Below are 20,538 nucleotides of genomic sequence, written 5' to 3' on the forward strand. Positions count from 1 at the left end.
GTGACTTGCACCTCTCCCCACCCCCTTGTTTTACTTAAACCCTTGTTTTTATTAAACAGAACTTCCCAGCCTACAGTCGTGTGAGGACTTCTCTGCCTCTTGTTACCCAGCCAGAAGGTCACGTACCCATATGCTCCATAACAGGAACAGGGCTGGGCTGAGTCTGGGAATCCTTCCTCGCAGCTGTTTACCTTCCCCTATAAAATGGGGGCAGCTATAATAAACAGACAATCCCATTATTATTATTATTATTATTATTATTATTATTATTATTATTATTATTATTTTATTTATACCCCACCCTCCCCAGTCAAAACCGGGCTCAGGGCGGCTAACACCAATAAAAGTACAATAAGACATAAAAGAAAAGAAAACAATTAAAATTCAGATTTAAATACAATATTAAAATTTAAAATGCAGCCTCATTTTAAGTAGCCCATAAATCAAAACCATGAGGTTTTGTGACCCCCCCTTTTTTACCATGAGGTTTTGTGACCCCCCCTTTAAAAAGAAAAAAGAAAAAAGGCTGAACTTTTGAGTGGAGCAAGATTGCAGAACTGCAACTTGGGATTCTTTGCAGCCCTCATGACTTGCCAAATTGTTTGAGACGCAACAGCATAATAAATGAAATAATAATAATAATAATGTTTTTTGTGTTGCCGTGGTGTTTTGAAAAAGGTGGTATATACATTCAGTAATATAATGAGCTTCTGTATGGTGTTTTCACTAGTATATGCAGTTTTAGGCAGACTAATATAATGCATCTAAATTCACGTTAATTTTTTTTCAGAGGGATTACACTACAAAATGTTGGGATAACTGCGTTTCAATTCTTGTGCTGCCTTGGGAAGTACGACAGGGAGAGGTTCGCATGAAAACGGGAATCTGAACTGTGTGGCTTACTCCTGTGTAACGCGTTTTAAAGATTGGCCTTGAGGGAAAGATGAGAACGGCAGCGTCCTTCCGCTGTTTCGCTGCCCGCAGATATCTGCCCCAGGTTTTGTTTCCTCCGTTGGGTTTCTGTTGTGCTTAACTGAGAAGGCTCTTGCAAAGCATCCTCTCCCAGAGGAGGAAATGATTGCTCTGGGAGGTGAGGAAAGAGGAAATCTCTATCTCAGCTACATAATTCTGACCCGGCGCTGCTATATTTTAGCTTCTTTCACTTGCCACTCTTCCTTTCAGAGACCTTTCCCCTCCCCACTTCCTGCTCCCTTGTTTCCGTCTTTGGGCTAAACACGGCTTGGTCACCTGGCTTTCTCCTTCACAACCTGACCCCAGACAGGGATGTCACGGGGCTGTGTCCTGCCTTGTCTGCAAATCAGCAAAATTCAGGAAGCTGCTGTGAGCCTACGGCTGGGATTAAGCCACAGGTGCAGAGATAAGGAGGTTTCTTCCTTCCCACCCACCCCAACAAGTTGCACAGCCAATGGTCCGTTTTTGAGCTAGAGCTGAGTTTCAGCCTTCGTGTTAAAATCCATATGTTCAGTGTGGCAGGACCTTTGACCGAGCAGCTGAGCAAACTGCATGGGAAGCGTTTTTCTGCAATTCATCAAAGAGCCTGTGTGCTACTCGGAGCTCAGCAGCTGTGCAAAAGCAGCCAAAGTGGGAAATTCTGCAATCCTTGAAGGAGCGCGCAGCTCAAAGGGGTTCCTGAGCCTTGGGAGGAAGGGAGATTTGTAACTCTGCTGCTTGCTTGATCAGGTTTAAAGCCTTTTCTGCAATGGCTCCCCGTTTGTGGAATGCTCTCCCCAGAGAGGCTCGTCTGGCGCCTTCATTGAAGACACAGTGACACATGGATTTGAGTTAATGGGTAAAATAAGGCCACAACTTTATTGGTTAGAGCAAGTGAGAGGTATTGGCTTAGGCATTGGACACCCTAGCAAGCATGACCCCACCCCACTCTGCGGGGGGTGATATCAGGTTAACACCCCGAGGGAGGAGCCTGTTGATGCAAATACAACTGAAAGCTCCCCCTGGCGACACCGGGGGTCGTGCCATGGCCCTAGCCTCAGCAGGGCATCGAACAGGATCCACGACCGCCGGATCCCTTAAGGGGATACCCCTATAAGAGGAGGGTTGGATGATGGCCACAAGCAGTCCTCAAACACACCAGACGCTCCATATTCCAATGCCTAACCGCCAAATACCGAAAGTAAGTTGTGGCGAATTGCTACGAGGTAGGCGAAAAAACCAAGAGGCCGGTGCCAATTAGCCAAATGGATAAAAAACTCCTACCAGGCCCCTTGGGCAACCAAGGCAACCAACCGAAGTCCATAGCAAGGTCAAAGCACACGCACAAATGGAAGACCTAAAGGGAGGGTGGGCGGGAGATCCGTCGGGATGCCGAAGGAGAAGGAGGATTCCCCTGCTGCCGCGCTGATTTAAACGTCTGCAAAGCCCGCCCCCCGGCCGGCCCTATTGGCCAGCCAGAGGCTTGGTGCAGCAACAGGGATTGGCTGCAGCAGGGGGGCGATACACGCCCCCCTGTTTGCCGCGCGGAGCGTGTCCCGCCCGCAAAGTCTCCCCTCGTGGAGGAGGAGAGATCTTGTCGTCTGATGCCCTTTTAAAATGGAAACCAGGCTCCAGCGACATCCACAGGGGCAGAACTCCTGGCTCCTTTCTCGAGGCCCTGCCTGCCACCATCCTCTGGCTCAGACTCCCCTGCAGTTCCTCTTCCAGAGGCTATAAGGCAGGCTTCCCCAACCTTGGCCCTCCAGTTGTTTTGAAACTACAATTCCCATCATCCCTGACCACTGGTCCTGCTAGCTAGGGATCATGGGAGTTGTAGGCCAAAAACATCTGGAGGGCCGAGGTTGAGGAAGCCTGCTATAAGGCAAGCACCCTTAGACAGACAGCCAGACAGCATCTCCAGGTAGATAGAGCCTACCACACTTCAGCCTTGACCAGCCTCCGTAAGGCTCCAGCTGGCTCCACCTCCCTGTAGAAACACCTTCTCTTGTAGCTGTCCAAGGTCCTACATGCTCTCTGCTTGACTTGGGGCTTTGTGACCCAACAACGCCTGCTTCATCTGTGGGCCTCAAGTGCCCAGGAATGCTTTAGGCACAGTCCCTCTATATTGTTCAGTTAAGGGCATTAAGATCCACAGATGGGGCCTCATTAGTTTTGCTGTGGCCTAACGATGATCACAGAGGTGGGCTTTCCCCGCCGTGGGCTCTTGCGCCATGGAATGCTCTCCCTGCTGAAATCCAAGGGGCCCCATCAGTATTGGCATTCCGCCGGCTGTGGAAGACACACCTGTTCAGAAAAGCGTTCCCGTGGTCTTCTGTCTTGAGAACTTCCTGTTTAATGATTAGGCTGTTTTAAGGGGCTTGTTTTGTTGCATCTCTTAACTGGTTGCCTATTTTGGTGTTTTGACGGAATTGTTTCATTTCGTGTTTTAATTATTTGCATTTCCATTTTTTTGCAATTGGTTTTATGCTTGTCAACCACTCAGAAGCCACTTTGGCAGTTAAACTATGATGTTGTTGTTGTGTTGTTGTTGTTGTTGTTGTTATACTCTGTAAACCCTTCTCCCAACCCATGTGACTGGTTGCGACTCAGCCCTGCCTAATAAGGTTTGGCCATTTTGCGGGCATCCTAAAGTTGCAGGCTGCCTAGCATTTCTTTCTGCTCTGAATTGCTACCTAGGGAGCGTAGGATGCTAACCAGCTCTGTATTCTGACTGTCAGTGGCTGTCCAGAATTTCCCATTCCTAGCTGAAGATTCCAAGGGTTGAACCCTGACTTCTGTTAGGGCACACACATGCGAAGTGTGTGCCCTACCATTGAACCGCAGCTCTTCCACTGATTGAACATGATTTCACCGCCACAGAGGAACTGGAAAATCTGGACTCTGCCCAATTCTGTTGTGATCCTGGTAGTATTTTTGAGATCGCAATTCAGAATTTCTCTTCCCTAGGCAGCATCAGCAGTGTGTGTGTGTGTGTGTGTGTGTGTGAAAAGCCATACCTTGTAACTTTTGCCAGATACAATTAGGTCCCCTTGCTCTATGCATCATGAATACGATTTTCATCAGAGAGTGCAAGGCAAGCGATAAGTACAGGATGGTTCTATTGGGCCCAATTTGCTGGCATGAATTTTCAACTGCTGGGAGTTGAAATTGCTTTAAAATTGCCTTAAGGTGCCTGCTTTATGATAGATGCCTTTAATTGATTTTAATGTTTACCTTGGAACGAATTGTTTTACAGTATTATCTTTTCTAAACTGCTTTGAGAGACGTCCTCAAAATGTGAGATAAGGGTTCTAGAAACGAACATATTCTTAGTGGACATATTTGTTTATAACCTCTCTAAAATATCCACTTCCCTAGCATCCAGAAAACTCACACATCTATTGTAGGGAGTATGTCTCTGAATGCCAGTTTCCTTAGTAGTTCCCGTGTTCATTGGCACCTCCCATTATTGTATCAATTTAATAAAAGCACCTGAATTTATTTGGGGTTGTTTTTTTTTAGAAACTGCAAAGGTGAAACTGGGCAATCATGTCTTTAGACTACTTGTCCAAAATGTTCCTTGGCACATGACTCCTCTCCCTTGAGGGGATGTAAAATTAATCATGGATAGATATGCAAAAATGCTTCTGCTGATTTTGCTTCTTAAACAAGCCTCAGGTCTTATGCCCATCCGATATGGGGCAGGTTCCAGGATCAATAATAATAGATCAAAATCTCCCTCCCTCCCTCCCCCCTGCCCTGCCCTTTGGCAGTGCTTTAGGATTTCCTAGTCTCCCAGGAAATCTGCTCATTTAACCTTTCTTCTCCCCCCCAGGCACAAGCCGGCAGATGGGAGGAAGGGGATGTTGGGTCAGGGTCAGGCTAATAGCCTATTGCCTTCGGTGACACTTCCTATGTAGTCAATGAAGCATCTTCTGTTTTCACCCCTTCCTTGCTGATTAACATCCTGTAATCAAAATGAGTGGCCTGCTTTTGGGGGCTGATGAGATCTGGCCTCTGTATAGCCTGGTCCCGTTATGTTCCTTGGGGAACTGGAGTGAGAAGCAGAGATTTCCCACTGGATCTATGCTCTTTGTAATGTTGGGTGGTTCCAGTATGGTTGGTATACAAGTGTGTAGGGGTGGGGATAAGTTGAGATACAGCACTTGTAATGAACAGCTGAAATATTGCAGCTGAGTTTAATATCGGCAGTGTTAGAAACTCAGATATATAACCTAGGTGCCAAATGTAAACCAAGGTTACAGCCCTGGAAATGGAATGTCTAGTTGCCATTTTTGAGGAAGATGGCTTTCAAGTCTTTTATTTTTCAAATCACGGGATGCCTATCAGTTCAACATCTTGCTTGTTTAGATGACAACCTTAAGCTAGGTTAAGAACTTTGAGAACTTAAATGACGAAAAGTCACTCGATCCAAGTACAGTCCACATATATATTGACCTATTCCGACCTCTCTTTCTTAATGGTGAAACGGACCATTCATAACGTGAAAATATTCTTCACAGCCGTGAGGAGTATTAGGAAAACATTATTTAAGCAACAGGTAAAAAAGTTCCTGGAAGCTTTGAGGAGAGATCCAGAATTTTTCTTAGCCAGAGGTGCAAATAAAGGGAGGAAGTTGCAGGCTGCAATTTCTGCACAAGGAAAGCACACACACACACACACTGTCAGCACGCACACTGACCACAAGGTTGGAAGTAAGACAATGTGTGCTGCTGATACTGCATGTTGCTGTGTCAGGATTGTTAATTACTGGACTGAGATTATACCGTGCTGGAGAGATAAAGAAGGATGTAAATAGCTTGCACATAATAGTAACAGAAATGCTTGTGCAACCGGACAAGCAATAAAGAAGCTCTTGACTGTGAATTTGAGGATGACTCCTGTTCTTGTCCTCTGCCTCCGGGGAAAACTCTGCTACAAACAGTAAGAAGTGATTTTACTGAGGTGACACCACACGAGCAGGAAAGCTCAGCAGAAGTGTGTGGGCGGTAACCTCTAATAAGCAGGGCAAGTGGGGTGGGGTAAGTGAAGACAAGGGACAACAATTCAGTATAATATTGTTCACTGCTCCTGCTCAGGCTGCGCAGAAATTCCTGAAATTCATTCTGATGGTTCAGATAAAACATAACCAAAAGAGCTCTACAGGATGTGGTATTAGTATGTGAAAACTGTCAAGATCAGATGATCCCCAAGCTTGCACCTCCAGATAGTGGAGAGGTCAGGTGGTTTTTAGGTAACATTAAAACAAACACCTTCCAAGGGAAATCTGCAGAGCTTGAAAAACTCTATCTTCATTTGAGTGGAAGACCCACTTTTGACAGTCCCTTGTGTGACAGAATCTCTGCCGTTGTCCCTCCTGAAACTTCATGCTTTGTTGCGCGTTCTGCTTCCTCGTGGCGGCACAACAACCTTCCCTCGAACCCCAGTGGCGACTGAATGGCATTCCTTGGCTTGAGCTGTAGGTGTTGAATTTCTTGACAGTTGTGGAAGCCTCTTTCTTACGGTGAATGGATGACTTCAGTAAGCCAAACCAAGTCTTGGCAGGCAGAGATTTTAATGCGTGCTGGTAAACGGGGCCAGAAATGGAACGGAGATTGGCAGCTATAAACATGTAAGATCCCTTGTGGTTACTTGAAGAAGGGGGAGGGGGAATCGCAGCGCTGCATTTGCTTTCCAAAAGAGACAAAACTTTTCTAGTAAGCAAACTCGCTCCTTTCACTTGACATTCATGCTTGGGCCAGCGTAGCACTCGTTCGATTTTTAATCAAGTGTGCACATTCTCTGCAAGAAGAGTGAAGATATATATCGAGTCGACTAGGGGGATTGTACTTTTTGCTGCGTACGCTTCAATCTCTCTCTCTTTCTCGACGTGTTTCGTTTGGTCTGCCGTGTTGATGTTTCGTGTTTGGTCTGGAGATGCTCTGAGGTTTTGAGAGTTAGGCCAGGCCTGCAGGGAAAGAGAGAAGAGCAGGAAACGTTTTATTGCTGAGCTAATTTCTCCTGGCTTTTTCCAAATGCGACTCCATTTCCTGGGGCAGTGGGTGGGTGGAAATGACCAACATCCTTTCATATAGAAATGTAGCATTAAAATATAACTAGATGTGGTCAGTGGGGGTGTAAAGGGGTTAAGGCAGGGTAGTGTGAATTGTGCCACTCCACTGTGAGATGGTTTGCATTTCTGATTAAAAGCGGAAAGGCTGGTCCGGGTTGTGAATCCATGTCTCCCCAGCCAAATCATGAGTCTCCCATAATCAACTCACTATTCTATGACTGGGCTAATCCTAACAAACAGGGACATTGTGTTGATTCCCTGTGTGAGTGAGCAAATGTGTGTGTGTGTGTGTGTGTGTGTGTGTGAGTGTGTGAGTGTGTGTGTGTGTGTGTGTGTGTGTGTGTGTTGGATCAAGCTACCTGCAATTTTTGAACTTGGGACTGTGACAGTCTTCTGGCCAAGAGATGATGGGGAACCTCTGTCCTCGGACCCTTCTGAAGGTGATGGACTCCCACCAGCCTCACCTGGCATGGTTAGTGAGGGGGGGGTTGTTGTCCAGCAGCACCCGCAAGGCCACAGTTCCCTCATCTCTGTGTTCATTCATTTCCTTGTCTTTAAGTGAACCCATCTATGCGAGAGGAAATTACAGAGACATTCTCTGCTCATTTCTTGGCAGCAGTGGCTGGAGCTGCTCTTGGTGGAGATTTTAATTGCAGTGGAGGAATCGGGGAGGTCAGCATCATAAACTTTTCGCTGGGAGCTGAATAGCTAGAAAGCCAGGACATGTTTGAGACCTCTTCGAAAGCAGTGATCCTGAATTATCCTGAGTGAGCAAAACTGCCTCGTTCCAGAGCAGAAAACCGATTTGCTAGCGCTCAAAACCTTTTCGTGCTCATTAACTGCAGGAAGAGGAAACTCTACAATTGGAAAATCCCACTCTCTCATAGATGTTACTGGGGGAAGCAGAGAGTGGGGATTGATATGAAAGGGCCATCTTGGGATAGGGATCCAAATAGCCACTGATATCCTACAAGTAAGTTCAACAGAAGTATAACATTTTTTAAAGCTCTCCTCCTCCTCCTCCTCCTCCTCCTCCTCCTCCTCCTCCTCCTCCTTCTTCTTCTTCTATCATCATCATCATCACAGGGCGGTTCACAACAGTTTCTTGGTGTCTGATCGACTAAACAGAATTTATTAATAATAGAATTAATAGGAAATAATAGAATAATAGGAAATCAGTCCTGAGTGCCCACTGGAAGGACAGATCCTGAAGCTGAGGCTCCAATACTTTGGCCACCTCATGAGAAGACTCCCTGGAAAAGACCCTGATGTTGGGAAAGATTGAGGGCACAAGGAGAAGGGGATGACAGAGGACGAGATGGTTGGACAGTGTTCTCAAAGCTACGAACATGAGTCTGACCAAACTGCAGGAGGCAGTGGAAGACAGGAGTGCCTGGCGTGCTATGGTCCATGGGGTCACAAAGAGTCGGACACGACTAAACAACAACAATAATAGAATTTATTTTTGAACCAACTGGATGCTTATGGCAACCCTGCAAGCAGGACATGAACGCAGCAGCTGCCGTTTTCTGCAACTAGTATTGAGGCAAACAGCCTCTGGTGGCAGAGTTTTACCCACAGAAATTACTATAACTAAGCTGGAAGATGGAGCAAGCTTGTTTTCTCCTGCTCTGGAGGGAAGGAACCAATGGCTTCAAGCTACAAGAAAGGAGATTCTGACACAACGCCAAGAAGAACCTTCTGACAGTGAGAGCTGTTTGACAGTGGAATGGTCTCCCTCAGGAGGTGGTGGACTCTCCTTCCTTGGAGGTTTTTCAGCAGAGGTTGGATGGCCATCTGTCATGCATGCTTCAGTTGAGATTCCTGCACTGCAGGGGGTTGGCCTAGATGACCCTCTGTGTCCCTTCCAACTCTATGATTCTATAAGTCCATGATTCTGCTTCCCGGCCTACCCTTGTGCATTAAACAAAATAGTAAGCAACAATGCCAGATATTCTAATATTACTTAGTAAAAGAGAAAAGAGAAAAAAATACTCTGAGGTATTCGCTAACCGGTCACCCCATTTTAGATTTCTCATAATGATATTAAGGAAGATATATCCTACTTGCTCTATACATTTCTATAGGGGTTGAAATCACTAAGCATTTCATGATCCCACCTCCAGTGGCGATGGGGCAAGTTCTGAAGCATAGCTGTCAAGTTATCCCTTTTTTTAAAGGGAAATTCCCTTATGCTGAATAGGCTTCCTCGCGAGAAAAGGGAAAACTTGGCAGCTATGTTCTGAAGTGCCATGGCAACCCTCACTGTCACAGTCCCATGTTCAAAAATTGCAGGTAGCTTGATCCAACACACACACACACACACACACACACACTCATTTGCTCACTTTTAGTTTAAGTACTCCACGGACCCGTCTGGAACGGATTAATCCACTTTCCATTACTTTCAATGGGAAAGTTCGCTTCAGGTTAAGTACGCTTCAGTTTAAGTACTCCGCGGACCTGTCTGGAACGGATTAATCCACTTTCCATTACTTTCCATGGGAAAGTACGCTTCAGGTTAAGTACAGACGTCCGGAACCAGTTGTGTACTTAAACCGAGGTATCACTATAATGGGGTCCAGTATATTCTAAATATTATTTTTTGTTGTTAAAGTCCAGAGACACCCTTGTTATAACAGGCAGAAAGACTTCACCTTTTCCTGTCATGTCTGCTGGAGGAGTTGGAAGGACCACGTTAGCTGGGAGGCCTCCGTCTTGCAGTCCTTGGTCAGTTATGGATGGTCCCCTGAATGGGGACCCTGTTGCAGCGGTGAAGTCTGAGATGAACCGAGAGGGGGATCTGCACGTTGACTACAAGTAGAAGCTACTTATCCCATACATTGGTCCACCAAGTTCAGTATTGTCTACATTGACTAGCAGAGACTCATCAGGGTTTCAGGAAAGGGACATTCCCAGCCCTACCTGGAGAAGCCAGGGATTGAACCTGAACCCTTGGCATGCAAGGCAAAGGCTCTACCACTGAGCTATGGCCTTTCCCCTAAGTGAATTGCCTTGGGCTGCAGGACCTATCTGAAGTATCTGTGTCAACAGGGTGACGCAGCAGCAAAAGAAAGCTAATGCTCGAAAATGTTGTCTGTAAGAATGAAAGAAAATTATTATAAATTAGTTTGGTGTTGGTATTTAACACCATTCAGATTAAATCAAATAAACAAAGAATATTCGGTATTAGGTTGGAGGGGATGCATGTGGAAGATGGAGTAAGCAACTCTATGAAGATGGAGTAAGCGACTCTACGATTCTAAGTTTGTGTTGTTGTTGTTTAGTCGTTTAGTCGTGTCCGACTCTTCGTGACCCCATGGACCATAGCACGCCAGGCACTCCTGTCTTGCACTGCCTCCCGCAGTTTGGTCAAACTCATGTTCGTAGCTTCGAGAACACTGTCCAACCATCTCGTCTTCTGACGTCCCCTTCTCCTAGTGCCCTCAATCTTTCCCAACATTAGGGTCTTTTCCAAGGATTCTTCTCTTCTCATGAGGTGGCCAAAGTATTGGAGCCTCAGCTTCACGATCTGTCCTTCCAGGGAGAACTCAGGGCTGATTTCCTTCAGAATGGATAGGTTTGATCTTCTTGCAGACCATGGGACTCTCAAGAGTCTCCTCCAGCACCACAATTCAAAAGCATCGATTCTTCGGCGATCAGCCTTCTTTATGGTCCAGCTCTCACTTCCATACATCACAAGTGAATTGCCTTGGGCTGCAGGACCTATCTGAAGTATCTGTGTCAACAGGGTGACGCAGCAGCAAAAGAAAGCTAATGCTCGAAAATGTTGTCTGTAAGAATGAAAGAAAATTATTATAAATTAGTTTGGCGATGGTATTTAACACCATTCAGATTAAATCAAATAAACAAAGAATATTCGGTATTACGTTGGAGGGGATGCATGTGGAAGATGGAGTAAGCAACTATGAAGATGGAGCAAGCGACTCTACGCTTCTAAGTTAGTCATGCCCAATAATTTCAATGGGTATAAACTTAGATGCAACTCTCAATGTTTTGGGTTAGGCCCCTGCTTTCCTCACATCCTGATCCCTGGGCAGCACTCTCTCGGAGCAACACCACAATTAATCCACCGTTGGGCTTGAGCTTGCAACGTGAAAGCAGAGCTGTTTTCTTCTTCTTCCTGTGAACTCGTCGCTCCAGCCCTTGGCTGTTTGCCAGCCGAGTGAACGGTTTTGTCTATGAGTGACCTAATTCTCCTGCAGTGGATTGTTTAGTGATACCCAGCGCTCGAGGCAGCTGGTCCTCCCCGCCCTCCCCGGGGACGGGGAGAAATGACCGTGAATCTGCCAGCTTTTCGTAAGCAGGGATAACTGGTTCACTGGCAGCAAACTTGGTTTTCTTATCAGATTCCACACCTCTCTTTTCCCGTGGTTCCTCATTTATAAGAAATTGCCTGTCACTTGGAAGGGTGACTTGAGAAACATGGGCCAGGACAGCGAGGCCTACTTAAAACATGACGTTCCTTTTGACACACGAGCATAGCTTTCTCCGTGTTTGGTTCATTTAGGGCAATGTTAGAAACTCAGATATACAGTGGTACCTCTACCTACAAATGTAATGCGTTCCGAATGCACATTCGTAAGTCGAATTTTTTTTTAAGTCGAATCCCATAGGAATGCATTGGGAGAGAAAATTCGCAAGTAGAAAATATCCTATCTAAACCGCATCCAAGATGGCGGACGGAGCTCCGTTCGTAAGTAGAAACATTCGTAAGTAGAGTTATTCGTAAGTAGAGGTACCATTGTATAAGCTAATTGCCAAATGGCATCTTTAAACTAGATTTCAGTACCCACAACGGGATGTCTAGGTGCCTTGTTTTCCCTTCAAGAAAGTTGTTATTCTTATTTGTTTCATTTCTATACCACTTTATATTTTAAAGGGAGGGGATCTCAGTTTACAACACATTAAAACATCAAATGAAACAATCTAGAAAGAAAGAAATTCAGGCTTCCAGGAAGATATTTCAGAGCCTTCTCTAAGTGACATTTGGCTTTCCCCATATTTATTTACCTACCTCATTTATAGAGCTGCCCCATAGTAGAAGGACTCTAGGAAGCCGTTGTGGTGTGGTGGTTAGAGTGTCGGACTAGGGCCTGGGAGATCAGGGTTCAAATCCCCACTCGGCCCTGAAGCTCGCTGGGGTGACCTCGGAGTCAGTCGCAGCCTCCTAACCTCCCTCACAGGGTCATTGTAGGGATGAACTGAGGAAGAGGGTGAACCATGAACTCCTTGGAGGAGATGGTAGGAGATAAATGCAACAAATAAGCTCTTCTGCTTGGCTGCTTAAGAAAGCTGGAGGAGCCAGAGAAATGGAGATGTCAGTCACCAGCCTGGCATCCAGAGATCTGCATGTGCTTGCAAAGTTGCCAGTTGCAAAGTACACCTGGGGGATTTCTAATGCTGGTTTAGGGGCAGTTGACGTGAAGCGCCCCCCCCCCCCAAAAAAAATGTCCAAAGGCTTGTGGGCTTCTCATAGTCATCTGGTTGGCTACTCTCTGCAAAGGATGCTGGGCAGGAAGGGAATGAGTTCCTTGATTTAAAATAGGTTGTCCACTTCTGCTGTGTACACCAAAAGAATGACCTGCAGCTCGTAATTTTCTTCTCACCCGAGAAGCATTTTTCTGCAAGAGAATAAACTCTTCCCCATTTAGTACCTCTTTTTTAAAAAATGTCATGTCTCAAGACTTTCCAGTTATAATCTGAACTATTTTGGTAACTTTTATCAGCATGTTTCAAAGAGGGTGGATCATTGTGTACCAAATTGTGACAAATTGAAGCACTTTTAAAATGTTTATTTCTGCCTGGCTGGCAAAGAGTTAACCCACCTCCAGCCTGACTGACATAGAACTCTGATGGGGGCGGGACTGTGCCCGGTTTGAAAGGAGGGAGTGTAGGTTTGGTCAGTTAGGAGGGAGAGGGAGGAAGGTGTGGTGTGAGGTGATGTGATGTGGTGGCTTGTATGAAGAAAGTGAAGAGGCTAGGAAAACTTAAAGTTAAATGTTCGACTGAGTTTTTTCTTGTACAACTGGAACTGGTCAAATAAATAAATGACACGTTAAAGAAACACTTATGCTTTTAACACAATAAAACTTCATCTCTGTTTTGCCAAAAAGGTCCGTCTTTATTTTTCCAGCGAGGTACCAGGACTCACAGCCGTGGTGGCTCAAGAGAGGGCAAAGCTCACCTCAGGCAGGGAGGTGGCAGTTTGTGTCCTGGACTTACACGGGGGAGGCTTTGTAGGGTAACCTGAGGCGCCAAGAAGTTGCCAGAGTGAAAAGGGCAAACTTTTACAGTGGGGAATCCAACTGAGGGAGACCCTTTACTGTAGGCAAGAGGTTATTCCATCGGACAGCCTAGAGTTTCCTAAGGTACCAGGCCACGCAAGCTGGAAGGCTCTCCTTACTAAGAAACCCATTAGTAAAAGGGGTTTATTTTTGAGGCGGCAGGAGAAGAGGGTGGGTGTTTTCCCCTCTGGTTTCCTGTGCCGCAGTGATAGTAAGAGAGAGTGGGACACGGGTCGTCACACAAATCATCTGTCTAGGGAGCGGCTGTGAGTTGCTTGGGGTAATGCAAAGCCAGCGTTGTGTTTTCTGACATGGTTCCCTTTGTCTCTTTGTTTCAGGACCAAGAAGAAAATAAAGGAGCCACGAGCTGGCCAGAGTTCTACATTGATCAGCTTAACTCCATGGCTGCTGTAAGTGGAGGATTCAGAAAAATTTGCTTTCTGGCTTCGTTAAACAGAAGAATGGTTCTGAGAACTAAAACCAGGGCTGTGTTGCAGGAACCCTAGAAAGTGGTTGATCTTAGCAACGGTTAGTGAAAGCAAGCCAGCTTCATAAACCGTGGGTTGAAGTTTGGCATTGTTTCAACTAACCATAGTTTAGTTTAATCACAGCCTTCTGGGTTTGGACAGCACTGCCAGCCTCTGTTAATCAGAACATAAGTAATGCCTTCTGAACTCACTTTGCAGGCTACACCGTGGGGGGGGGGAGTGGGGAGGCTCCGAGTCCACGTAGCCTGGGTTCATTCTCATAACACAAAACTATGGTTTAGCACAGTCAATGTGGTGCCTTCCAGGGGTTGACACCAACTCTATTATTATTATTATTATTATTATTATTATTATTATTATTATTATTATTAATTATTCCCTGCCCAACTGTGCACATATAACACGTACTGGAAACCAGCGTAGGTCTTTGCGGCCATTCCCAGTCACCAGTCTAGCTGCCACATTCTGGATTAGTTGCAGTTTCCGGGTCACCTTCAAAGGTAGCCCCACATAGAGCGCATTGCAGTAATCCAAGTGGGAGATAACTAGAACATGCGCCACTCTGGCGAGACAGTCTGTGGGCAAGGAGGGTCTCAGCCTGCGTACCAGATGAAGCTGGTGGACAGCTGCCCTGGACACAGAATTGACCTGCGCCTCCAACGGGTGGGCTTATAGAAGGGACCCTAAAGTTGGAAGAGATCCTGGTGATCACCTAGTCCAGGCATCCCCAAACTGCGGCCCTTTAGATGTTTTGGCCTACAACTCCCATGATCCCTAGCTAACAGGACCAGTGGTCGGGGAAGATGGGAATTGTAGTCCAAAACATCTGGAGGGCCGACGTTTGGGGATGCCTGACCTAGTACAACCCCCTGCAATGCAGGGATATGGAGTTATCTCATTCAGGGATCAGATCTGCAAGTGTGGCATTAAGAGCTCCACGCTCAAACCAGATGAGCTATCCAGGCGTGCTATAACATGGGAAGAAATAGGCAAACAAAAATGGCAGCTTCCCTGGTAGCTGTTGGGAAAGGGCTGCACATATCCAGTGTTCCCAGACCCCCCGCAATCCCTCCACAGGTCACAGCTCCTGCCCTGGATCTGCAGTTGCTGCGGTTGCAAAAAAGAAGAAGAGGCCTCTATTAGCCCTTGGTAAGAATTCCAGCCCCCTCTGCTTGCTCTTGTTGGCGGAACGAGGCAACACTTGCCCAAAGGGCCTATAAATCAGCTCACTTAAAAGACAAGCCGGGTCTGTTTTCTTTGATCAAGGGGCTCTTGTTGAAGTCATTAGAGAGTTTGTAGAAACAAACCTTCCCCGCTTTTGCAAACACGCACGTGGCACGATGCCACCGCAGTTGCTTGGACAGCTGCAGGCAGGGCAGGGCGTCGCTTGACGTCTCCTGCGCAACCTTCACCTCTGCTGTATCTGATCAGTCTAGCCTCTCTTTCTCTCTCTCTGGCCATAGCAGGCTAAGCCAAATGCCACCCACAGCTCCTGGCACCCAGAAGCACCTGTGAGTGCAGGAGAGAGAGCTCCTTACAGAGCACGCTCCAAGTGGAAAGACCTGCGGAAAAGTCTGATTCTGCACAGAAGCAGAAGTTAATTGGGAAACCGAGCTGCTGGACGAAAAATGTTGCACACAGAGGGCCTTGGTTAGGGATGTGAGCTTGCGATTCTGCAGAAGAGATGTTATCTCGGCGGACGTTGTTAAAAAGCAAGCTTTTCGTCCGTATAGCAGCCAACCCATGCTTGAAAGTGGGCTGGTTGGGATGAGTGGCTTAACCAGGGATAGCCCAACACGGAACTCGCCTGATTTTACTAGACTATAACTACCCAGCTCTACCTCTCCTTTAAATCAGAACCAGTGAGAGTGGCAAATGTTCAGTTTGAGTGTCTGGAGGAGGTTGGTAAATGGGTGGTGGTGAACGGATTGAGGTTGAATCCCGACAACACAGAAGTTGGGGGGTGGGCAGGTGTGGGGGAGTCCTGTGCCCCCGAAGGACCAGGTGCTCAGCCTGGGAGTCATTTTGGACTCACAGATATCCAGGGCAGCTGTACCAGTTCCATCTGGTACTCCAGCTGAGACCCTACCTGCCCGCGGACTGTCGCCAGAGTGGTGCATGCCCTGGTTATCTCCTGCTTGGACTACTGCAATGCACTCTATGTGGGGCTACCTTTGAAGGTGACTTGGAAACTACAACTAATCTAGAATGAGGCAGCTAGAATGGTGGCTGGGAGTGGCTGCCAGGACCATTTAACACCAGTCCCAAAGGATCTACACTGGCTCCTGATATGTTTCCAAGCCCCAAACGGCCTCAGTCCAGTATCCCTGAAGGAGCGTCTTCACCTCCATCGCTCTGCCCGGGCACTGAGGTCCAGTGCCAAGGGCCTTCTGCCAGTTCCCTCACTGCAAGAAGCGAGGTTGCAGGGAACCCGGCAGAGGGCCTTCTCGGTGGTGGCGCCTGCCCTGTGGAACGCCCTCCCTTCAGATGTCAAGGAAATAAACAACTATCTGACTTTTAGAAGACATCAGATGGCAGCCCTGTTTAGGGAAGATTTTAATGTTTTAACATAGAATCATAGAACTGTTGAGTTGGAAGGGGGCCTGGGGTTCATCTAGTCCAGGCACGTCCAACAGGTAGACTGTGATCTACCAGTAGATCACTGGATGTCTGTGGTAGATCACTGCTAGATCACTGGCACCCCTAAAAAAAGCTCACCCAAAATTTTCCTCCTCCCTAAAAAAAGCTGAACTATGACCTGAAGCCCTAAACAAAAATGGGCCTCCCTTCCTCCTAAAAGAAGCTCAACAAGTTTGACCTAAACTCAAAAAAACAGGGCTTCCCTTCCTTAAAAAAACTCAACAGCTTTGACCTGAACCCCCCAAAAGGGGGTAGATCACTCCCAGTTTTTAACTCTGTGAGTAGATCAGAGTCTCTTGGGAGGTGGCCACCCCTGATCTAGTCCAACCCCCTGCAATGCATAGGGTCCAGCTTTCTATGTTACTAGATCTTTCGGGAAAGGACCCCAACTTAGTAAAAGAGCAGCTGTTTTGCATGCAGATGGTCCCCGGGTTCAATTCTTGGCATCCCCAGGTAGGGAATGTCTGGAATTCTGGAGAGCTGCTGCCAGTCAGTGTTGACAATATTGACCCAATGGCCTGATTCGGTGTGTGCTCCTACTGGTCCCAGGACAAGCTACGACAGAGTTATCAACCCCTCCAATACAGAGCAGCACTAAAATATTACAAATAAAAACATTAAAAAAAACACGAACCACGTTTCTAAAGGGGGGTGGGAACCTGGGGTAGTCCTATTTCAGACAAATGAGTTGATTCTCATTTAAACCAGAGGCAGCTTGAAAGCTTTCTACCTTCCTTGTGCTGATCTCTCCAAATCCTTTTGGATGCAAGCAGTCTCGACTGTGGGCCACTAAACTTGTGAAATACATGAGTGTGTGTGTGTGTGTGTGTGTGTGTGTGTGTGTGTGATTTTTCTTCACTTGTGGTGAGATCTAGCGTTCTGGACATAGCTGCAGATTTTCAGCTTCTCAGATGTGGGCACTTCTCTGCTCGAACCATAAAATGCCTTGCAAATGTTCAGTGTCCCCATTGCACATAAAACACTTCGGCTCCACTTAAGAGAAAAACCTTATCCCCTTGGATTTTTACGGTGAATTGCTGCCATGAAAGGATGACATCATTGGTTAAACATTTCTGCAGGGCAGCTTCCTCCCCTAACATCCCGGTGACAGCTGTCGGATTGCATCACCACCTCCAAGACGGCTTTAGAGGAAATGTTAACAACTTTTTATATAGACACACACAATATCTACCCATCCCAGTTTCATTATGCACAGATGGCTGGACCACATCTCTTCTTGCTGGCACTGTGAAACCAAATCCATGTGGCTACTGGGACAGGAGAGATGATCTAAGGACTTGGTGGGTTTTGGTGTTCACCTGGCCCACCCACTCAGCATATGGGAAGAGACGGTAGCTCATTGGTGCAGGACACATGATTGGCACACAGAATGTCCCAGTTTCAATCCCCAGCATACCTGTGTGGGTTTTTTTTAAAAAAAGGTTTGGGAAGCAGGAGACAGGGAGGATATATCCTCCATCACAACCAAACTTACTAAAGAAGCCAGACTATCCTCTACAAGGGCCAGGGCCTTTTCAGTGATGGCACCGACCTGGTGGAATGCTCTGTCCCATGAGACTAGGGCCCTGCGGGACTTGATCTCCTTCCGCAGGGCCTGTAACACAGTGTTATTCCACCTGGCCTTCAATTTAGCCTGATCTGTCATCCCTTTCCCCTTTCCTTTTTTTTAATGAAGAAACCCTTCTGGGTCCCCACATCAAAAATTTTCCCTGGTCTCCTTGCTGGCCTTAGCAGGACTAACTTGGCCAGTGTCCCTGGTGATGCTATATTGATGTGTCTTTTACGTTGTTTTTAAGTTGTTTTGTATTTGTTGTTAGCTGCCCTGAGCCCGGTTTCTAAACCGGGAAGGGCGGGGTATAAATTATTATTATTATTATTTTATTATTATTATTTCTACACGAGAGGATCTGTCCGTGTCATGACCCTCAGGTGGAAAGCCTTCTACATATGGTTTTTCATTGTAATCTTTACGTCGACCTTCATCAACAATTCCTGGACCGGCTCGGCATCCCCAGAAGGAGACCAGAGCGGGAAATCTTACAATTCCTTTTGCTGGGGAAGGACCAGGTCCTCACCAAGATGGTGGCTCAATATCTTAATTTACTATTTTCTCGTCATTGTACTCTGCAGTCGTCTGAATTATTAGAAGCCCCATTGTCATGAAAGCGGATAGCGGATTATTCCCTTCTCTCTCTTAACACAGCGTTTGCCACAGTGACAGTTTTAATCTGTTATTATTTTGTCTGCGAGTTTGTTTGATGCCAATAAAGGTTTTACTTACTTAATTATTTCTACACAGCATTTGCTGAACAGAGAGAAAAATGAGAAAAAGCAGTGACTATAGCAAAAGGCAATAGCTTCCTGACTCCCCTTCCACAGTGCAGTCTATATAATCTCAGGAATGTGGGAAACATCCTTGATGATTCCAGGAGAAGAAAACCACACATGCACTAGGGTTCGACCACCTCACAGTCAAGAGCTGAGTGCGGGAGGAAATCAGCTCAGTAATGCCAGGACATACCATGAGGCGGGGGGATAACAGCTTCAAGAGGGACTTTAAGCAGGGTCTCCCAACTGAGTGTGGTGGAGGCCAGTTAATACTTATGGACAACTAGAATCATAGAGTTGGAAGGGACCCCCCAAGGGTCACCTAGCCCAACCCCCTGCAATGCAGGGATTTTTTTGCCCAACGTGGGGCTCAAACCCACAGCCATGAGTTTAAGAGTCTTGCACCCTACCAACTGAGCTATAAAAGCAGGAAAACATTTTGGGAGCAGAAGTCACAGTCTGAAGGGCAGAAAGTGCTGCCAGTCCGTGTCGGCTAAGATAGATAGACCCAGTGGCGCAGGACATCTTTTTAGGGAAAGGACTGTATAGCTCAGTGGGCAGAGCATCTGCTTTGCATGCAGAAGGTCCCAGGTTCAATCCCTGGCATCTCCAAGTAGGGCTGGGAGAGACTCCCTGCCTGGAACACTGGAGAGTTGCTGCCAGTCAGAGCAGATGGTACTGAGCTAGGTTGACCAGTGGGTCTGACTTCCTTTGTGCATACAGGCAGCTTTCTCCATCCCCCCCCCCCAAAAAAAAGAGGGAGGGAAAGAAGAGGCTGAGTAAACATTAGAAAAGAATTCCTTTCTTAGATGTCCCTGGCAATGGAGCAAAGGCTTGGAGGCAGCTTATAGAATCCTTCCTTGGACTCTTCCACTTGCCATGGGCACAAGATAATGTGCTCTTGATTAGATCCCTTATGAAACTCTCTGATGTTGAAGTGCTCTGCAGAATGCCTGGGCAGCTTTGAATATCAGCAGGTGGTGTGCATGTGTGCGTGTTTCTGTTTGGTAACTTGGCAATGCCACCAGGAGCTCCTCTTTGCAGTGTCCCCTTTACAGCAAACATGGGATGCAGATGACAAAGTCAAGAGGGAACGGGGCCATTGCGGCTAGAGATTGCATATTGTTGCACGACACCCCAATCTCCAAGCAGTGCAAGATTCCAGGGGTTCCAAGTGCTCCCCCAGGGCTTGTTTCCTTTTGCAAATGAGGCACAACAGAGACTGTGGTGTCTTTAGGATATGTTTTGTCTTGTTTAGTCGTTTAGTCGTGTCCGACTCGTCGTGACCCCATGGACCATAGCACGCCAGGCACTCCTGTCTTGCACTGCCTCCCGCAGTTTGGTCAGACTCATGTTCGTAGCTTCGAGAACACTGTCCAATCATCTCGTCCTCTGTCGTCCCCTTCTCCTAGTGCCCTCCATCTTTCCCAACATCAGGGTCTTTTCCAGGGAGTCTTCTCTTCTCATGAGGTGGCCAAAGTATTGGAGCCTCAGCTTCATGATCTGTCCTTCCAGGGAGCACTCAGGGCTGATTTCCTTAAGAATGGATCGGTTTTATCTTCTTGCAGTCCATGGGACTCTCAAGAGTCTCCTCCAGCACCACAATTCAAAAGCATCAATTCTTCGGCGATCAGCCTTCTTTATGGTCCAGCTCTCACTTCCATAGATGTGGTTTATTTCCACAGGTTTATTTCCACCTATATGCAACCTGAGCATACGATGGAGGGAT

General features: G+C 46.8%; 1 protein-coding gene and 1 non-coding gene across 3 annotated transcripts in view; both read left to right on the top strand.

The window, feature by feature from the left end:
* DAAM1 (dishevelled associated activator of morphogenesis 1) overlaps nt 1-20,538 on the top strand; it is a 179,405-nt gene that overhangs the window by 101,434 nt on the left and 57,433 nt on the right. For both annotated transcript variants that reach the window (XM_060271207.1, XM_035104035.2), the window contains exon 4: nt 13,671-13,742. In XM_060271207.1, coding sequence (XP_060127190.1) covers nt 13,671-13,742 — 72 coding nt within the window. The remainder of the gene's footprint in view (nt 1-13,670; nt 13,743-20,538) is intronic.
* Nucleotides 19,353-19,421, top strand: TRNAA-UGC (transfer RNA alanine (anticodon UGC)). The gene has a single exon. It is a non-coding gene; the product is annotated as a tRNA-Ala (tRNA).

The sequence above is a fragment of the Zootoca vivipara genome, chromosome 1 (genome assembly GCF_963506605.1).
Source record: "Zootoca vivipara chromosome 1, rZooViv1.1, whole genome shotgun sequence".
Taxonomy (NCBI): domain Eukaryota; kingdom Metazoa; phylum Chordata; class Lepidosauria; order Squamata; family Lacertidae; genus Zootoca; species Zootoca vivipara.